General features: G+C 45.6%; 1 protein-coding gene across 5 annotated transcripts in view; it reads left to right on the top strand.

The window, feature by feature from the left end:
* MCM3AP (minichromosome maintenance complex component 3 associated protein) overlaps window positions 1-19,898 on the top strand; it is a 67,492-nt gene that overhangs the window by 7,866 nt on the left and 39,728 nt on the right. For 4 of the 5 annotated variants that reach the window (XR_011387660.1, XM_070071721.1, XM_051859503.2 and 1 more), the window contains exons 5-10: window positions 166-310; window positions 5,870-6,060; window positions 9,083-9,222; window positions 16,840-17,037; window positions 17,323-17,591; window positions 19,203-19,365. Coding sequence is in view for 4 of the 5 variants with exons in the window: in XM_070071721.1 (XP_069927822.1) it covers window positions 166-310; window positions 5,870-6,060; window positions 9,083-9,222; window positions 16,840-17,037; window positions 17,323-17,591; window positions 19,203-19,365 (1,106 nt within the window). In the remaining variant the exon portion in view is untranslated. Of the gene's footprint in view, window positions 1-165; window positions 311-5,869; window positions 6,061-8,502; window positions 8,525-9,082; window positions 9,223-16,839; window positions 17,038-17,322; window positions 17,592-19,202; window positions 19,366-19,898 lie in introns of those variants that run through there. The other variant, XM_070071722.1, reaches the window with a different exon arrangement.

Raw genomic sequence — 19,898 nt, forward strand, 5'->3', positions numbered from 1 at the left:
TTTCCCAGCACAGGAGAGAGGCTTGCTCTTACGTCTCAGCTGTTTCCTGGGGGCTCTTTATGTCTTCGTGTGGCACAATGATAAGAACATTACTTTCTCAGAGCAGAGACTCCAATGCCAGGTGATCTTAATAGCATGAACTTGATCTGACTCTTGCATCCTCAGGTCCCAACAAGAAGCCCTTTTCTCTAAAGGAGAAGAAACCAGGTGATGGGGAAGCCGGCCAGGGCAAGGAGGACGTCCCCTTTCAGCACTCCCCTCTTGGCAAGCCCGTGGTGAGGGCTGCAACTGGTGGCCTCCTGAATAAAAGGTGGGTTGGTCCCTCCCAGTGACTGTTCAGGAAGAAGGATGAGAAGGAGGGTTACACTGTGACATCCAAGTAAGGACTGGGGACATGCATGCAGGGGGCCTTGAGCCGTGGCAGGGAAAGCTGACGTAGAGAGGTGAGAGTCGTGCACGTGCCCCCAACCAGTATAGATGATGAGGCTGGGTGATTGGGAGAATGAGTCTTTTTTTTTTTTTTTTTTTGATTAAAGATGTTTATTATAAGCATAGTTTATTTTCCCATATTAAAAAGAAAACAAATAGGCCGGCGCCGCAGCTCACTTGGCTAATCCTCCGCCTGCGGCGCCGGCACCCTGGGTTCTAGTCCCGGTCGGGGTGCCGGATTCTGCCCCGGTTGCCCCTCTTCCAGTCCAGCTCTCTGCTGTGGCCTGGGAGCGCAGTGGAGGACGGCCCAAGTACTTGGGCCCTGCACCCGCATGGGAGACCAGGAGAAGCACCTGGCTCTTGGCTTCGGATTGGCACAGTTCCAGCCGTGGCGGCCATTTAGGGGGTGAACCAATGGAAGGAAGACCTTTCTCTTTGTCTCTCTCACTGTCTAACTTTGCCTGTCAAAAAACAAAACAAAACAAAACATGTGATTGGAAACATTGAGAATGGAAACTGGGTTAAAACTATTCACAATTAAAGAAAAAAGAAGCCTATTTCCAAGTCCATTATAAAATAATGAATAAAGAAAAAGGTACTTTGGAATTTAAAATTAGGGAAGCCTACACATGACTTAGATGTCAGGAAACGGGGTCAGGGGAGAAAAACTAACCAAAGTCAAGGAGATCCTTAACATTTTAGTCTTTAATTAAGCACATAAAACTACGATTTGATACATTGAAGAGTAAACTTTCCGAGTCCAACACCTGTCAACTGCAGACAGGACAGAGCAGTGCTTTTGCGTCTCTCGCATCTTGTCTGCACGTACCACGGCCTATGTTCTACCATGGTTCTTCTTTGAGGCTGCTCTATTTTTTTCCCCCATTTCGGCATTTTCTGTGGAAGAAACTCATCAGAAGCTTCTGTAGATGGCCTAGTCCTTTCTATTTTTTTATTGGTAAAGATTTATTTATTTGAAAGGTAAAGTGACAGAGAGGGAGACACAGAGAGATCTTCCATCTGCAGGATCACTCCCCAAATGTTTGCAAAGGTCAGGACTGGACCCGGCTGAAGCCTGGAGCCAGGAATTCCTTCCTGGTCTCCCGTGTGGGTGGCAGGGGCCCAAGCACTTGGGGCCATCTTCTCTGATTTCCCAGGTACATTAGCGGGAGCTGGATCGGAAGCCAAGCAGCTGGGACTGTAGTTGGAGATCTGATATGGAATGTGGCCATTGTAGTTGGCAGTTTAAATTGCTGTGCCGCAACACCAGGTTCCTGGCCTAGTCCTTTCAGCTGCAGCCACAGGAGATCCTGGGGATCATTTTCTAGTTGAGTGGGAGGGACATAGGACAGCAGAGCTTCTGTCTGTGCCCCAGATTGCCTGCCTCTGTGAGTTCACAGAGTGTGGTACCCCATGGCCATTCAGTATCCACCTCCCATAAAATGGAAACAAATTTCTTCCTTGATCTTCTTGTTCAGTCCCATTTACCATGTAGCTGCATGCTATAGTGCCGTCTGTTTAACTGTACGCGCAGTGACTTTCCCCCTAGAATGTCTCTGGTTGTAATAATCATTTATAGCTGTTTCCAGCCTGCCTTTTTGCAGGTCCAGCTTATCTTAGTGACGGGACACTGTCTGGGCTGTGTTCAGTGGGAGCTTCATTCACAGCCCCAGGCCAGGGTTAGCTTCTGCTTGATTATGCCATCCTGTCTGGTGAATTTGGTTCCCAAAGACTTATCCCTGGGCTGTGGCCCGTATACCTGATTGACTCCCATTTTTGTTTCCTTATAGCCTGCTTCAACAGGTCTCCTTTTTTATCATCTGATCTTCTGGTCTGCCCATGAGGGCACTTCAGAAAGATCTTGGAAAAATGGAATGAAAGAGTGTGTTTTTGGGGTGGGTGTTTGGCACAGAAGTTGAGGAGCCACTTGGAATGCCTGCATCCCATGGCAGAGCCTGGCTGCACTTCTTATTCCAGCTTTCTGGTGACGCATACCTAGGAGGCAGCAGCGATGGTTCAACTGCTTGTGTCCCTACCACCCACGTGAAGGCTGTACTGGGCTCCTGACTTTGGGCTTCCCCAACCCCAGCTGTAGTGGGTATTTGAGGAATGAACAGTAGATGGAAGATTTCTGTTTGTCTGTCTTCTCTGTTTCTCAGCCTTTCAAATAAAAATGATGAATATAAAATCCTCTTTACAAAAACTAAGTTTCGGGGACTGGCATTGTGGTACAGCAGGTTAAGCTGCTGTCTACAATGCCAGCATCCCATATAAATGTGGGTTTGAGCCCCAGCTGCTTTGCTTCTATTTTAGCTCCCTGCTAATGCCTTTGAGAAACCAGTAGAAACCTGAGTACTTGGGCCCCTGCCACCTACATGGGAGACCAGGATGTAGTTCCAGGCACCTGGCTGTGGCATGGTCCATCTCTGGCCACTGTGGACATTTGGAGAGTGAACCAGCAAATAGAAGATCTCTCTCTCTCTCTCTCTCTCTCTCTCTCTGTTACTCTACCTTTCAAATAAAAAATATTTTTATAAAAAACCCATAAATTTGTGGTAAAAATTTTTTGAAATTCATGTATGGTTTCCTTGTAACTTGCATTTTCTTTCTTTTTAAGAGGTTTTTATTTATTTGAGAGATAGAGTTGCAGAGAGAGAGACAGAGAGAGAGACAGAAAGGTCTTCCATCTGCTGGTTCACTCCCCAAATGGCTGCAACAGCCAGGGTTGGGCCAGGCTGAAATGGGGAGCCTGGAACTTTATCTAGGTCTCCCACGTGGGTGGCAGGGGCTCAAGTACTTAGACCATCTTCCAATGCCTTCCCAGGCAGATTAGCAGGGAGCTAGATTGGAATTGGGGTAACTAGGACTTGAACCAGTGCCTATGTGATGCCAGTATCATAGGCAGCGGCTTAACCGGCTTCACCACATCCTGGGCCCCTCCATGAATTTTTTTAAGACCCTCTGTGTTTTCCTCACTTTCCATTTTGTGATTAGTGGTTTAGTTTCTGATTTTCCTTTGGTTTCCTCCTTTAGCCAGTATTTTCTTTTCTGACATTCAAATTCAGAAAATGTTGAAACTCAGTTTAAAAATGGGGAAGTTGAGAAAGAATACATTGTCCTTTTTAGTATGTCTTTTTAATCATATTAGTTACATATTAAAACATGTATCCAGGGGCTGTCATTGTGGTGTAGCCAGAAAAGCCACTGCCTGCGATGCCAGCATCCCACATGGGTGCTGGTTTGGGTCCTGGCTGTTTTGCTTCTGGTCCAACTCCCTGCTTGTGTGCCTGGGAGGGCAGTGGAGGATGGTCCAGGTGCTTGGACTCTTGCCAGTCACATGGGAGACCCAGGTGCAGCTCAGCTCCTGGCTTCAGCCTAGCTCTGCCCCAGCCATTGTGGGCATCTGGGGAGTGAACCAGTGGGTGGAAGCTCGCTCGCTCGCTCGCTCTCTCTCTCTTTTTCCCTCTATAAATAAGTAGATAGAAAAAATGTAGCCAAAATATTTCCTTATAATATTAAAGGTTTTTTCTTTTTTTAGGCTGAATTTTATTTCTTTGAAATAGAAGTCTACAAATATTTTAGCTATTTAAATAAGCTTACCATTTTTTTTTAAAGATTGATTTGAAAGGCAGAGTTACAGAGAGAGAGAGAGAAAGAGAGAGAGAGATGTTCCATCTATTGGTTCACTCCCCAAATGACTGCCAACCGCCAGGGCTGGCCCAGACCAAAGCCATGAGCCTGAACTCCATCTAGGTCTCCCATGTGGAAGTCAGGGTCCAAAGTACTTGAGCCTTCTTCTGCCTTCCCATGCTCATTAGCAGAGAGCTGGATTGAAATTGGAGCAGCCAGGACTTGAACTGGCGCTCATATGGGATGCTTACATTGTAAATAGTGACTTAGACCACTGTGCCACAATGTTGACCGCTCAATTTATTTTATTTTATTTATTTTAAAGAAAGTTTTTATTTAATGAATACAAATTTCATAGGTACAGCTTTAGGAATATAGTGGTTCTTACCCCCATACCCATCCTCCTACCCCCACTCCCGTCCCTTTCTGCATTAAGATTAGTTTTTAATTAACTTTATATACAGAAGACCAACTCGATACTAAGTAAAGATTTCAACAATTTGCAACCACATAGACACAAAGTATAAAGTACTGTTTGAGAACAAGTTTTACAGTTAATTTTCATAATACAACTCATTAAGGACAGAGGTCCTACATGGGGAGTAAGTGCACAGTGATTCCTGTTGTTAATTTAACAACACTCTTATTTTTGACATCAGTGAATACCCAAGGATGTTGATATTAGCTGTCTAGGCCTTGGAAGCCTTTTGAGTCCACAAACCCCATCAGTATTTAAACAGGGCCTTAATCAAAGGGGTAGTTCTCTCTTCCCTTCAGAGAAAAGTACCTCCTTCTTTGATGGCCCCTTCTTTCCACTGGGTTCTCTTTCACAGAAATCCATCATGTAGGACATTTTTTTTTTTTTTTTGCCACAGAGTCTTGGCTTTCTATGCCTGAAATTCTCTCATGGGCTTTTCAGCCAGATCTGAATGCCTTAAGGGCTAGTTCTGCAGTCAGAGTGCTTTTAAGTTCTATCTATGTTATTACCAGACACTTGGTCTTATTTATATGATCCCTTTGACACTTAATCCTATCTATATGATCAGTTGCACACTTAATATGATCACTTTAGTACGATGGCATTAGTACCACCCAGTTTAATGGGATTTGGAGTCCCATGGCAAGTTTTTAGCTCTACCCTTAGGAGTAAGTCCTTGGGAATGTGTACTGTACAGCTCCTCCCTCTTTTATTCCCACTCTTATTTTTTACTGGGATCTATTTTCAATTAACTTAATACACCTATGATTAATTGTATGTTAAGAGTTCAACCAATAGTATTAAGTAGAAAAAAATAGAAAAAAAAAAAACCTTTCTTGACAGTCAAGATAAGGGCTATTCAAGTCATTGCTCCTAATAGTATTGATTTCACTTCTACAGATTTCCTTTTAGGTGCTCTGTTAGTTATCACAGATCAGGGAGAACATATGGTATTTGTCCCTTTGGGACTGGCTTATTTCACTAAGTATGATTTCCATATTCATCCATTTTGTTGCAAATGACCAGATTTCGTTTGTTTTATTGCTAGGTGGTATTCCATAGAGAACATATACCATAATTTCTTTATCCAGTCTTCTGTTGGTGGAACCTTCAATTTTTAAAAGTATGAAATTTCAAAATTATGAGAAAGATCAGTGGATAATGTATTTGTTCTTACTATCAGCTATCAAGGGTCATCTTATTTTGATATTTGTAGTTTCTCAGACTTGGAGGATGAGGGAATCTTGAAAGATGAAGGGACAAGCTTGGAAATGGAAATGACAGGAAGACCTGACCCACAGGAGCCTTGACTGTTGTGTGCTTTCTCTGTAGCTCTCCAGTGAAGAAGGCAAGTCTTCTTAAAGCCCATGCGTTTGAGGGAGATGCTTTTGACTCTGGGTCTGAAGGCTCTGAGGGTCTTGGGCCGTGTGTGTCATCTTTGAGCACTCTGATAGGCACCGTGGCTGAGACATCGGAGGAGAAGTACCGCTTGCTTGACCAGAGAGACAGAATCATGCGGCAAGGTAGGGTCTGTAATGGCAGAGGTCCCAGAGGCCTGGCTAGGTGTGGCGAGGTCGTCTGCTCAGGAGCCACTTAGAAGGCTCCATTGTCCTTGACTCCTTGTGTCTCTCTCATGGGCTACATCTGATCTATTATTTGTCTACTTGTCTTCCTCAGGGGTGTGTACATATATGTGCAAATATATCTGCTCATGCATGCATATAGTGATTTGGGAAGATTCAGAAGAACCTGCTTACATCCCTAGGACAGAGGGAGCTGGGTGTCTGAGGGCAGGGATGAGATATATTTTTACACCTCTAGATTGTTATTAGCCACTCAAAAAGTATTCCAATAACATGAAAAATAGGAGGTTTTTAAAAGAAAGTTCATGGAAAATTCATATCATGAAAAAATTACATTGATTTCAAGCCCTTCTTGCATCAAAATAAAAATATAATTCAATTTCCATGAATTTTATGAAGGAACAAAGGAAAAAACACATGTATTCTTTGTAGACTTTTTTTCTTAAATTTCGTCGCAGGAGTTTCTTCTTTAGAACCTGTAAACAATTAGAGTGACCATGAAGCTTCTGTGCCAGGTTTGGGAAAGCTGCTATGCATGATGTCACTGATGTGTGATTTCTGCAGATGAAATTGTTACTAGAATTGGAATTTTCCAAAATAGAAATAATGCCTATTTTTTTGAGTTGTGAAGTTGTTACATTAAATATCATTTGTAAGATACATTTGTAACTATTCTGTGTGTCAGAATGGTAACTTACTTATTTAGGTGAAGATCCTGTTACCTACCGTTATGTGATTTCTATTATGTTAAAAATAAGAATGTTGAGATAGACTTTAGAATATTTTGAATGTTTGCATTTAACAAATTATTATTTTTTTGCGGCACAGAAGGAGAGAGGCAGATGGGTAAACTAAGAAAGCTTTCCTTCTCTGGTTCAAAAATGCCTATAGGGGCTGGTGCTGTGGCGTAGCAGGTAAAGCCGACACCTGCAGTGCCTGCATTTCATAAGGGCGCCGGTTGGAATCCCAGCTGCTCCATTTCTGATCCAGCTCTCTGCTGTGGCCTGAGACAGCAGTGGTGGCTCCTGGCTTCGGATCGGCACAGCTCCGGTCATTGTGTTCAGTTGGGGAGTGAGCCAGCAGATTGAAGATGTCTCTCTCTCTCTCTCTGCTGCTTCTCTCTCTGTGAAAGCCGGGTGGAGTTCCAGGCTCTTGGCTTATGCCTTGGCTGTTGCTGGATGGAACCAGTGGATGGAAGAGCTCGTGTCTTCCTCTCTCTCTCTTCCCCATGTTCCCCTTTCAAATAAATAAAATTAACAAAAAAAAACCCTGAGATATAAGCATGATTACCCATTTATATAATTTTTTTAAAAAAGATTTATATGTTTGTTTGAAAGAGTTCCAGAGAGAGGGAGGGGGGAAAGATCTTCCATCTGCTAGTTCCTTTTGCTGCAATGGGCACTGGTGGACCAGGCCAAAGTCAGGAGCCAGGAGCTTCTTCCAGGTCTCCTATGTGGATAGCAATGGCCCAAGCACTTAGGCTGTCTTCTGCTGCTTTTCCCAGGCCATTAGCAGGAAGCTGGATTGGAAGTGGGGAACTTGGGCCCATGAACCGGTACCCGTATGGGATGCTGGCATCACAGGCAGCCGCTTTACCCACTATGCAGCAATGTCAGCTCCTAAGTCATTTTTTTTTTATCAGAAAAAATTGAATGCTAAATTGTTATACTTCATGGGGCTGGCATCACATGATTAAGCTACTGCCTGTGATGCTGGCATTATATATCAGAGTACAAGTTTGTGTTTTGGCTGCTCTGCTTCCAATCTGGCTCGCTGCTAATGCACTTGGGAAAGCAACAAAAGATGGTCCAAGTACTTGGTCCTTGTCACTGATGTGGGAGACCAGGATGGAGTTTCTGGCTCCTGGCTTTGGCCTGGGCCAGCCCTGGCTATCGACAGCCGTATAGGGAGTTATCCAGGAAATGGAAGATCTTGCACGTGCTCTCTCTGTCTCTCTGTCTACCTCTCTCATTCACTGTCACCCTACCTTTGAAATAAATAAAATAAATCTTTAAAAGACCTTGTTATTATTCATACATAGGAAGTAAGAACACTGTACTTCACTTGCATTATTTGTTCTCAAGTAAAAAAAATATTTTTTGGTTTTAAGTAACGAAAATAAGTAACTTTTCTGGCCAGCATACCCAAGCACAAATGTGTTAACAATTTCGAAAACATCTTTCCTCTTTCTCCCGTAGGTTCGTGACTAAGATTAGCCAGTTTTGCAAAATATACCCTGGGGTGGCCCTTGCAAGAACAGATCTCTGGATACCCACTGCTATTTATGGTGCAACCTGTGGATAAAGAATCTACAGATAGATTGGGTTTATTTTATTTGATCAGGGCCTGTGAGTTCTTGTGAAGCTCTCCGAATAAGTCTGGCTATGGAATATTAACTACAGAGGTGATCATTAAATTGTTTTGGCTTTTTTTGAATGTCAGAGCCACAGAGAGAGTGAGAGAGCTTCCATCTACTGGTTCACTCCCCAGATGGCCACAACAGCCAGCATCGTGCCAGGCTGAAGCCAGCAGCTTCATCTCGGTCTCCCACGTGGGTGACAGGGGCCCAAACACTTGGGCCATTTTCTGCTGCTCTCCCCAGGCAGTTAGCAGGGAGCTGAATCAGAAATGACGCAGCCAAGACATGAACTGGCACCCATATAGGATGCTGGTGTCACAGGTGGTAGCTTTACCCACTGCACCACAATGCTGGCCCTGTAATCATTGAATGCTTAATTTAATGAATTGATCTTTAGCAAGGAGTTAACTGGTACCAATCAAAGAGTAGACAGAGGACCTGTTTTCTCCAAGGTGAGGGAGAAAAACTGGAGCCTGATAAAGTCTATATCAAAGGCATCAAGAGTAGGGGTTGGTTCATAATTTGTGTGTACTTTTTTTCCTGTACATTACATGCGGTTCCTTAACAACTGTGTGGTGCCTTTCTTTACTCGATATCTTTCAGCACGGGTGAAAAGAACCGATCTGGACAGAGCAAGAACTTTTGTTGGGACGTGCCCTGACATGTGTCCAGAGAAGGAGCGGTACATGCGGGAGACCCGGAGCCAGCTGAGTGTGTTTGAAGTGATCCCAGGGACTGATCAGGTAAGCTCCATGTTCCTGCTCACACCAGGGTGCGAGGTGGGGGGGTGTGTCTGCGGGGGCGGGAGGAGGGTGGCTGTGATTTTGCATATGTGGGTGTTTGTTTTTTCAGAGTTACTTGGTGTTGCAGTGTGCTCACTGAGCAGTATGCACCAGGCTGGACTGCATGGTACTTAGGCTTGATAAGAGATAGCTATACATTTCTTTTTTTTTTTTTTTTTTTTTTTTTTTTTTTTTTTTTTTTTTTTTGACAGGCAGAGTGGACAGTGAGAGAGAGAGACAGAGAGAGAAAGGTCTTCCTTTTGCCGTTGGTTCACCCTCCAATGGCCGCCGCTGCAGCCGGCGCACCGCGCTGATCCTGGCAGGAGCCAGGAGCCAGGTGCTTTTTCCTGGTCTCCCATGGGGTGCAGGGCCCAAGCACCTGGGCCATCCTCCACTGCACTCCCTGGCCATAGCAGAGAGCTGGCCTGGAAGAGGGGCAACCGGGACAGAATCCGGCGCCCCAACCGGGACTAGAACCCGGTGTGCCGGCGCCGCAAGGTGGAGGATTAGCCTATTGAGCCACGGCGCCGGCTCTATACATTTCTTTTTAAAAGATTTCTTTCTTTATTTGAAAGGCAGAGTTAGCCCATGAGAGAGGGAGAGACACAGAGAGAGACAGATCTTCCGTCTGTTAGTTCACTCCCCAGACAGCCATGGCGGCTGGAGCCACGCCAGTCTGAAGCCAGGAGCCAGGAGCTTCTGGGTCTCCCACGTGGGTGCAGGGTCCCAAGCACTTGTGCCGTCTTCTGCTTTCCCAGGCACATGAGCAGGGAGCTGAATCTGAAGTGGAGCAGTTGGGACTTGAACCTGCGCCCATATGGGATGCTGGCAGTGCAGGCAACGGGTTTACTTGTTACACCACAACACTGGCCCCAAGATTTTTTTAATTTTAAAATTGTTGGTGTCTGTGAAGAAAGCGAGACCTTGAAGACAAATAAGTATCCCCTACTTATGTGTGCTACAACTAGCACTCTTGACCGCCACACGCTGTGCATGCTGTCGAAATGAGTCAGGCAATTGATTGTGAATTCTTGCAAGTTTTTAAAAAATTCTTCTTAATAAAAAAAATGGAAAATGTGTATTTTGATGAACTAGGGTGTAATTTTCTTGAAAACTTGCTAAAGGATGATATGACAGCACAGTGAAGACTGTGAAATGCACTGACTCTTAGAATGTGACTTTTGTTGCTTTTTATTTCTGTGTGGAATTTTTTTGTTTTGTTTTGCTAGACCTTCCATTTGGATGTTTAGAGGAATGAGCATCGTTGTTTCGTTTCAGAGGGAAGTTTTTGATGGTGTTTCTTTCACCAAAAATTGACTTAGATGTTAAAATTTGGTGCTTATAAGAGAGAGTTAAAAATGAATAGCAATGCTTAAATTAAAATTGCAAAACAGACAAAAAAATTCTTAGGGCTGGTATTATGGGTTAAGCCTTTGCCTGTGATACTGTCATCCCATATGAGCACCAGTTTGAGTCCCGGCTGCTGCACTTCTGATCCAGCTCCCTGCTAATGCACCTGTGAAAGCAGCAGCAGATTTGGGTCCCTGCTACCCATGTGGGAGACCTGGTTGGAATTCCAAGCTCCTGGCTTCAACCTTGCCCAGCCTTGGCAAGTGGGGCCATTTCCAGCAGGTGGAAGATATCTCTTTCTCTCTGCCTTTCCCTCTCTGTAGCTCTGCCTTTCAAATAAATAAATACATATTTAAAAAAATTTTTTTTTCATTAACTTTTATCTATTTGCAAGGCAAAGAAAGAGCTAGAAGAGGGGCACACAGAGCTTCCATGTGCTGAGTCAGTCCCTGAATGCCTGCAGCAGCCAGGGCTAAGTCCAAGCCAAATCCAGATCTCCTACAAGTGACAGGAACTGAAATTACTGCAGCCATTACCTGCTGCCTCCCAGAGTACACATTAGCAGGAAGCTGTAAGGGGGGATGCAACTGAGACTCAAACTGGGATTCTGATATGAGACCCAGGGCTCATAACTGGTAGCTAACCACTAGTCCAAATGCCTGCCCCTGCATTATCCATTGATTCCATTTTTTTAAAAAAAAGATTTTATTTATTTGAAAGTCCAGAGTTACACAGAGAGAAGGAGAGGCAGAGAGAGAGAGAGATAGGTCTTCCATCCGTTGGTTCACTCCCCAATTGGCTTCTACGGCTGGAGCTGCGCCAATCTGAAGCCAGGAGCCAGGAGCTTACTCTGGGTCTCCCGTGTGGGTGCAGGGGCTCAAGGACTTGGGCCGTCTTCTACTGCTTTCCCAGGCCATAGCAGAGAGCTGGATCAGAAGTGGAGCAGCTGGGACTTGAACCAGTGCCCATGTGGGATGCAGGCACTGCAGGCAGTGGTTTTACCCGCTATTCTGGCCTCCCTCATTGTGGTTTTCATTTGCATTTTCCTGATGGCTAGTGATTCTGAGCATTTTCTCAAGTGTCTGTTGGCTACTTGAATTTCCTTTCTTGAAAAATGCCTGTTCAAGTCCTTTGCCCATTTCTTAACTGGGTTGTTGAATTTCTTGAGCTCTTTATAGATTCTGGATGTTAACCCTTTATTAGTTGTGTAGTTTGCAAATAATTTCTCCTATTCTTAGGTTGCCTTTTCACTTGGGTGAATGTTTTCTTTGCAGTGCAGAAGCTTCTCAGTTTGATGTAATTCCATTTGTCAATTTTGGCTTTGATTGCCTGTCTTCTGGGGTCTTTTCTAAGAAGTATTTGTTTATGTCAACGTCCTGCAGAGTTTCCCCAATGTTCTCTAATGATTTGATGGTATTGAGTGGTAGATTTAGGTCTTTTCATCCATTGTGAGTGGGTTTTTGTGTAAGGTAGGGGTCTAGTTTCATATTTCTGGACAGGGAGATCCAGTTTCTCCAGCACCATTTGTTAGAGTCTGTCCTTGCTTCAGGGATGAATTTCAGCTCCTTTATCAAAGGTAAGTTGGTTGTAGATGTGTGGATTTCTGGAGTTTCTGTTATGTTCCATTGTTCTACAAATTTGTTTCTGTGCCAGTTCAAGGCTGTTTTGATGATAACTACCCTGTAGTATATCTTTTTTTTTTTTTTTTTAAGATTTAATTTATTTATTTGAAAGATTTACAGAGAGGCAGAAAGAGAAAGAGAGAGAGGTCTTCCATCTGCTGGTTCACTCCCCTGTTGCCTGCAATGGCGAGGGCTGTGCCGATCTGAAGCCAGGAGCCAGGATCTTCTGGGTCTCCCAAGTGGGTACAGGGTCCCAAGGACTTGGACTATCTTCTACTAGTTTCGCAGGCCATAGCAGAGAGCTGGGTTGGAAGTGGAGCAGCCAAGACTTGAACTTTTGAACTTGAACTTTCTTTCTCCAAATTAGGGAAGTTTTCTGTAATTATAGTAAGATTTCCAAAGATTTGTCTTCTAGTTTAGCTATTCTTTCTTCTGCCTCACCATGTCTGCTGTTAAGGCTTTCCACTGCATTTTTTATTTGGTCTATTGAATTCTTAATTTCTAATATTTCATTTTGATTTCTCTTTAAAATTTGAATTTCATGGGAAAATTTTTCATTCATGTCATATATTGTTTTCTTTAGTTTGTGGATTTGCTTCTGATTGCTTTTGAGTAATTCTATGATTAATTTTTTGAATTCCATTTCTGTCATTTTCTCAACCTCTTCATCTTCGCATTCTAATATTGAAATGTTGTGTTCCTTTGGGGAAGTCATGGTGTCTTCCTTATTCTTGTTTCTTGAATTTCTGCATTTGTTTTAGGCATTTTGGGAGTTGATTTTTGTTTTTTCCTTCTGATGCATTTTATCTTTTAGCTATGGCTCTGTGGCTTAGTGGAATGTCTGCACTTTCAGTGAATACCAGGAGGTGTGTGGTGGGTTTGGCCAGGGAGTTCTGGTCAATGCTGCAGCATGGGGTGAGTTTCCAGGGTAATACCCAAGTTGGGTGTGGTAGATCTCAACACCCACCTGTGGTGTGCACCTTCTCACTTAGTCTCACTGTCTCAGCACACGAGGCTCCCTAGTTGCCATGTCTAGAGGTTTCTCTCCGCTCTGCCAGCTCTGCCTAGGCATCTTGACCCTGGGAGGCTGCGGGCATCCCACTGTTCCAAGTGGCTGCCCAGCCCCCTTCCAGCCAGGCTCAAAGTCAGTGGGGACTGTAGACTCTTGCTTCCACTAGAATCTCTGGATCACATGTGCACACAAGGCCACTGGCTGAAAACTTGCTGCCTGTCTGCCACTGCCGTCAGCACTGCTGATTAGGTGTTCTGTCTTAGTCAGCTGCCGTGCATGCACACAAAGACTTCCATAGCTGCTGTCCTAACCCGAAATGACACCTGCCCTCTCCCGGCCGGCCAGCTGGTGCTGTTTTGGGGGAGTTTGGGCAAAAGAAACGCCAACATCCACTTCCACTGGATCCATGGGCAAGCGCCAGCCCCCAGGACTGCAGTCAGGACCCACGCCACGTCCTCCCTCCGGCTCTTATCACCACCGGCTGTTGCGGTCCGGTTTCACCTCCATCTCTGAACTGCAGCCTGTTCTGGCTCCAGCACCCTCCTGTGCATCTGCACCCTCCACACAGGTCCACACCGTTTTACCTCCCCCCGTAGGACTTCCAGTTCAGTTCTCTCCAGTTCACTCTCAAGAGTGTACTCATACACTTTTCTCTTCACTGTTTGTCCTCAGCCTAGAGAAGCATGTTGATCCCTAATCTGCTGTCTTGCACTCCCCCTTTAAGATTTATTTTTATTATTTATTTGGAAGGCAGAGTTACAGAGAGGTCGTTCGCTCCCCAAGTGGACGCAATGGCTGGGGCTGGACCGGGCCAAAGCCAATAGACAGGAGCATCTTCCAGGTCTCCCATGTGGGTGCAGGGGCCCAAGGACTTGGGCCATCTTCTACTGCTTTCCCAGGCCATAGTAGAGATCAGAAGGGGAGCAGTTGGTACTTGAACCGGCACCCATATGGGATCCCGGCACTGCAGGTGGCGACTTTACCCACTATGCCAAAGTGCCGGCCCCAGAAACAATCCATTTTTTAAGATTTATTTATTTAAAAGAGTTAGAGGGAGATACACACACAGAGCAGGGGGGCGGGGGAGAGAGAGATCTTCCATTTGCTTGTTCACTTCCCAAATATCCGCAACAGCCAGGGCTGGGCCAGGTTGAAGTCAGGAGCTAGCAGCTTTGTCCAGGTCTCCTATATGAGTGCAGGGGCCCAAGCACTTGTGCCATCTTTTGCTGCTTTCACAGACTCATTAGCAAGGAGCTGGATCAGAAGTAGAACATAGGAGACTTGAAATGGTGCCCATAGGGAATGCCAGCACCGCAGACAATGGGTTAACCTGCTAAGCCACAGCCCCAGTACCAACAATCCATTTTTTATTAAAACATTAAAATTGTTTTTAGAAACTTTTATAAGTTTATTCCTACCCTTTTCTGTGTTTTGTGCAGATGAGGGAGTCCTGGGGCTGGCATTGTGGCTTAATATGTTAAGCTGCCACCTGTGATGCTAGCACCCCATACAGATGCTGGTTTGAGTCCTGGCTGCTCCACTTCTGATCCAGCTCCTTGCTAATGTGCAGGAAACAACAGAGGCCTACGGTCCAGTCCTGTGGACATCTCTGGGCCTTCTCACAGCCCCATGTCTTCAGTCTCTTTTTGCAGGTAGAGGATACAGCTCTAGGGCTCCTGTGAGCTGATGACCCCAATCCCCTGAGCCCCTGCTGCTCAGCTCTCATTAATCTAATTGCTCACCTCTGTTTTTTCTGGACTGTGTGGACTCAGTTTGGCATTTGAGCATGTCTGAGACCTTTCAGAGTGCTCTGAAGTTCTTTACCTGCCACATTTTGGAGCTAGGCCTTTGTGTCCTCACTTAGACTTTTGCTTATTGTGACAACCTCAATTCCTTGTTATATTTGCTGGAGTCAGGTTCCCCTGTTTATTTAGTCTTTGAATGCTTTAAAAATGTTTGTTTTTCGTAGGAAGACAGAGTTGGGTGTGGAGAAGCAGGGAAGCAGATCTGCCTGCTAGTTCATTTCCCAAATCCCACAAAAGTCAGGGCTGGACCGGGTCGAAGCCAGGAGCCTGCAACTCATTCCAAGTGTCTCAAGTTGGTGGCAGGGACCCAAGTACTCGAGTCATCATCTGCTGTCCCGTAGGATGCACATTAGCAGATAGCTGCATTGATTGCAATAGAGTAGCTTGCATGTGAACCAGGCACTCCCATAATGGGATGTGGGTGTACTGAGTGGTGTTTTAACCTGCTGTGTCCCAATATGTGACCCTAGTTTTTGAATTTTATTGTTACCTTTTAACAGATTTACATTCTTTTTAAATTTTTTATAGTAAAGGATTTTTTAAAAAAAAGATATAATTTATTTGAAAGAGTTAGGAAGAGACAGAGAAACATCTTCCATCTGCTGGTTCCCTCCCCAAATGTCCACAATGGCCAGGACTGGGGAAGGGAGACCAGGAGAAGCACCTGGCTCCTGCCATTGGATCAGCGCAGTGCGCCGGCCGCATTGCGCTGGCCGCGGCGGCCATTGGAGGGTGAACCAACGGCAAAGGAAGACCTTTCTCTCTGTCTCTCTTTCTCACTGTCCACTCTGCCTGTCAAAAAAATAAATAAAAAAAATTAAAAAAAAAAAAAAAAAGAAACCAGGAGCTTCATCTGGGTCTCCCACGTGGGTGCAGGGACCCAAACACTAGGGCCATTCTCTGCTGCTTTTCCCAGGCCATTAACAGGGAGCTGGATCATAAGTGGAGTAGCTGGGACTCAAACCGGTGCCCATTTGGGATTCCAGCATCACAGGTGGCAGCTTAACCCACTATGCCACAATGCCAACACCAGTATCAGAATTTTTGGTGCACAATATAAATGTCTAGGGAGGCAATGGAATATTATTAGGCCATAGAAGTAAAGTGCTTGCTACAAAATAAAGTTCATGCTGCAACATGCACAGAACTTGGAAGCATGGGCTATGTAAAGAAGCCATGTGCCAGGGGCCGGTGCTGTGGCGTAGTGGGTTAAGCCGCCATCTAACTGCAGGCATCCCGTATAGGCGCCCGTTCAAGACCCGGATGCTCCACTTCCTGTCCAGCTCTCTGCTATGGCCTGGGAAAGCAGTGGAAGGTAGCCCAGATTCTTGGGCCCCTGCACCCACGTGGGAGACCTGGAGGAAGCCCCTGGCTCCTGGCTCCTGGCTCCTGGCTCCTGGCTCCTGGCTCCTGGCTCCTGGCTCCTGGCTTCAAATCGGCCCAGCTCCGGCCGTTGCGGCCAATTGGGGAGTGAACCAGTGGATGGAGGACCTCTCTCCCTCTCTCTTTGCCTCTCCTTCTCTGTGTGTAACTCTGACTTTCAAATAAAATAAATAAATCTTAAAAAAAAAAAAAAAAAAAAAAAAAGCCCTGTGCCCAAATGGGATGCTGGCGTCAGAGGCAGTGGTTTCACCCGCTGTTCCACAGCACCAGCCCAGGAGATTTTACTTTAGAAAAAACATATTTTAAGTCTTGATCTGTGTGCGTGTGTGTGCTTCCCCTCTCACTGGGAGGCGTGCCTGTCTGGGAAGCTGGTCTAGCGTCTTGGCCTTGCTCTCCGCGTCCCCAGGTGGACCACGCAGCAGCTGTGAAGGAGTACAGCCGCTCCTCAGCCGACCAGGAGGAGCCCTTGCCTCATGAGCTGCGGCCCTCGGCTGTGCTCCGCAGGACCATGGACTACCTTGTGACGCAGATCATGGACCAGAAGGAGGGCAGCCTTCGGGACTGGTATGACTTCGTGTGGAACCGCACACGGGGCATACGGAAGGTATCTCTGATCAGGAGACTAGAAAATGCATCTAAATCCCAAAGGCAAACTTAGAGACCTTTTCCTTTTAATCTGTTTTATTTCATATACTTTTAAAACCATTACAAAGTCCTATGAAAATGTGCTTTGTGGGCTTTGTTTCAAATTGAAATGTACAAAATTTAGTAAATAAGCTTGATTTTTTTTTTATAGTTGACTCTGCATGGGAATGTGCATGTATATAAGGAGTAGATGTTGAGAGTGAGGTGTGTGCGGGTGTGTAATGCTCCCCTTGCCTGTGACTAGGACATCACCCAGCAGCATCTCTGTGACCCCCTGACGGTGTCCCTGATTGAGAAGTGCACCCGGTTTCACATCCACTGTGCTCACTTCATGTGTGAGGAGTCCTTGTCCTCCTTTGATGCCAAGATCAACAATGAGAACATGACCAAGTGCCTGCAGAGCCTGAAGGAGATGTACCAGGACCTGAGAAACAAGGGAGTCTTCTGTGCCAGTGAAGCTGAATTCCAGGGCTATAATGTTCTGCTCAATCTTAACAAGGGAGACATCCTAAGGTGAATTTTCAGACTCATCCTAATGTGGAGTTTGTCTACGAAGTATTGAAAGGCCTGGCTTAACAGAAAGGAGACTTTCAGGTTAGAGGTAGCAGACGGCACCCCGTTTTCTTTAGTAGCGAATGTTGGGTAGTGGTGAGAGACTCTGGTCTGGCTGGGTAAGTAGTGGGGTGGGTTGGAAGTGGAGCAGCCCAGACTCGAACCGATGCCCATAGAGGATGCTGGCGCCACAGGAGGAGGATTAACCTGCACCATAGTGCCGGCACAGTAGCTGATAAGTAGTTCTTAATTTATTACTTAATTTTTTTCTTTATTCATCATCTTTAAAAAAAAAAGATTTATTTATTTACTTAAAAGTCACACAGAGAGAGGAGATGCAGAGAGAGAGGGAGAGAGAGGTCTTCCATCTGATGGTTCACTCCCTAGATGGCCGCAATGGCTGGAGCTGCATCGATCTGAAGCCAGGAGCCAGGAGCTTCTTCCAGGTCTCCCACATGGGTGCAGGGCCCAAGGACTTGGCCATCTTCTGCTTTCTCAGGCCATAGCAGAGAGCTGGATCAAAAGAAGAGCAGCTGGGACTAGAACCGGCACCCATATGGGATGCTGGTGCTTCAGGCCAGGGCTTTAACCCACTGTGCCACAGTGCTGACCCCTATTTATCATCTTTTATTTTATTTTATTTTATTTTTATTTTTATTTTTTTTGACAGGCAGAGTGGACAGTGAGAGAGAGAGACAGAGAGAAAGGTCTTCCTTTGCCGTTGGTTCACCCTCCAATGGCCGCTGCGGCCGGCGCGCTGCGGCCGGCGCACCGCGCTGATCCGATGGCAGGAGCCAGGAGCCAGGTGCTTTTCCTGGTCTCCCATGGGGTGCAGGGCCCAAGGACCTGGGCCATCCTCCACTGCACTTCCCTGGCCACAGCAGAGAGCTGGCCTGGAAGAGGGGCAACCGGGACAGACTCTGCCGCCCCAACCGGGACTAGAACCCGGTGTGCCGGCGCTGCAAGGTGGAGGATTAGCCTAGTGAGCCGCGGTGCCGGCCCAGCTATTCATCATCTTTTAAAAACTTTAGTTTATCAGACCAGTCCAAGAATGGTAACTGTAAGTTAACAAACTATGAATTTAATAGTTCACTTTACTGTTCAGAGCCTTCTTCTCAGTGTGGTTAAAATCTAGCTGTTTATCAGGTCTGTCTTCATGGAAATTTTGTCTAATTTAAAAGAACATTCTGGCCGGCACCGCGGCTCAATAGGCTAATCCTCTGCCTGCGGCACTGGCACCCTGGGTTCTAGTCCCAGTCAGGGCGCCGGATTCTGTCCCGGTTGCTCCTTTCCAGTTCAGCTCTCTGCTGTGGCCCGGGAGGGCAGTGGAGGATGGCCCAAGTGCTTGGGCCCTGCACCCGCATGGGAGACCAGGAGAAGCACCTGGCTCCTGGCTTTGGATAGGCGAGGTGCGCTGGCCGCGGTGGCCATTGCGGGGTGAACCAATGGAAAAGGAAGACCTTTCTCTCTGTCTCTCTCTCACTGTCCACTCTGCCTGTCAAAAAATAAAAAAAAAATAAAAATAAGAAAAGAAAAAGAACATTCTAACCTTTTATCTCCTTTAATTAACAGAGAAGTACAACAGTTCCATCCTGCTGTTAGAAACTCCTCTGAGGTGAAATTTGCTGTTCAGGCTTTTGCTGCATTGAACAGTAATAATTTTGTGAGATTTTTCAAACTCGTCCAATCCGCTTCTTACCTGAATGCCTGTCTTCTACACTGTTACTTTAACCAGGTGAGTAATAAGAGTGTCCTTACAGTGTTGGAAGAAAGCAGGTTGTTACTTTCTAAGACCTTTTCCAGGCAGGTCAGGTGCTGACTTTTATGTAAACTGCTCAGGAGCCCCGGGAGGTCTTCCCTTGGTCACCTGGTTTTACAGGATTGGCACCATTAATCACCATTAGAAAATAACGCCTAATGGAAAATACTGTTCTGTGGTTTAGATCAGAGAGCTCTCTGTAGAAAGGCGTCACCTGAGTTCAGCATAATTGTCTTCCACAAACACAAAGCAGCCGCAGAGCGAAAATCCTGAAGCATGTGTTCAAACCCTAACTTTGAGATTCTTCGCAGTATTAATCTTGACTTTTGGAATGAGCCTGGTGTTGCTAAATTCATTCAGTAAATACTTAAGTGCTAGCTCTTCACTATGTGCTATGTTGTATACTTGGATTACAAAAGCAGTGGAAAATTCAGTCTCTTACCTTACCTTGTGTAAACTCCTGGCCTCAGAATTTCTTTGAAAGATTTATTTATTGATTGATTTGAAAG

Source organism: Oryctolagus cuniculus, chromosome 4 (genome assembly GCF_964237555.1).
Source record: "Oryctolagus cuniculus chromosome 4, mOryCun1.1, whole genome shotgun sequence".
Lineage (NCBI taxonomy): Eukaryota > Metazoa > Chordata > Mammalia > Lagomorpha > Leporidae > Oryctolagus > Oryctolagus cuniculus.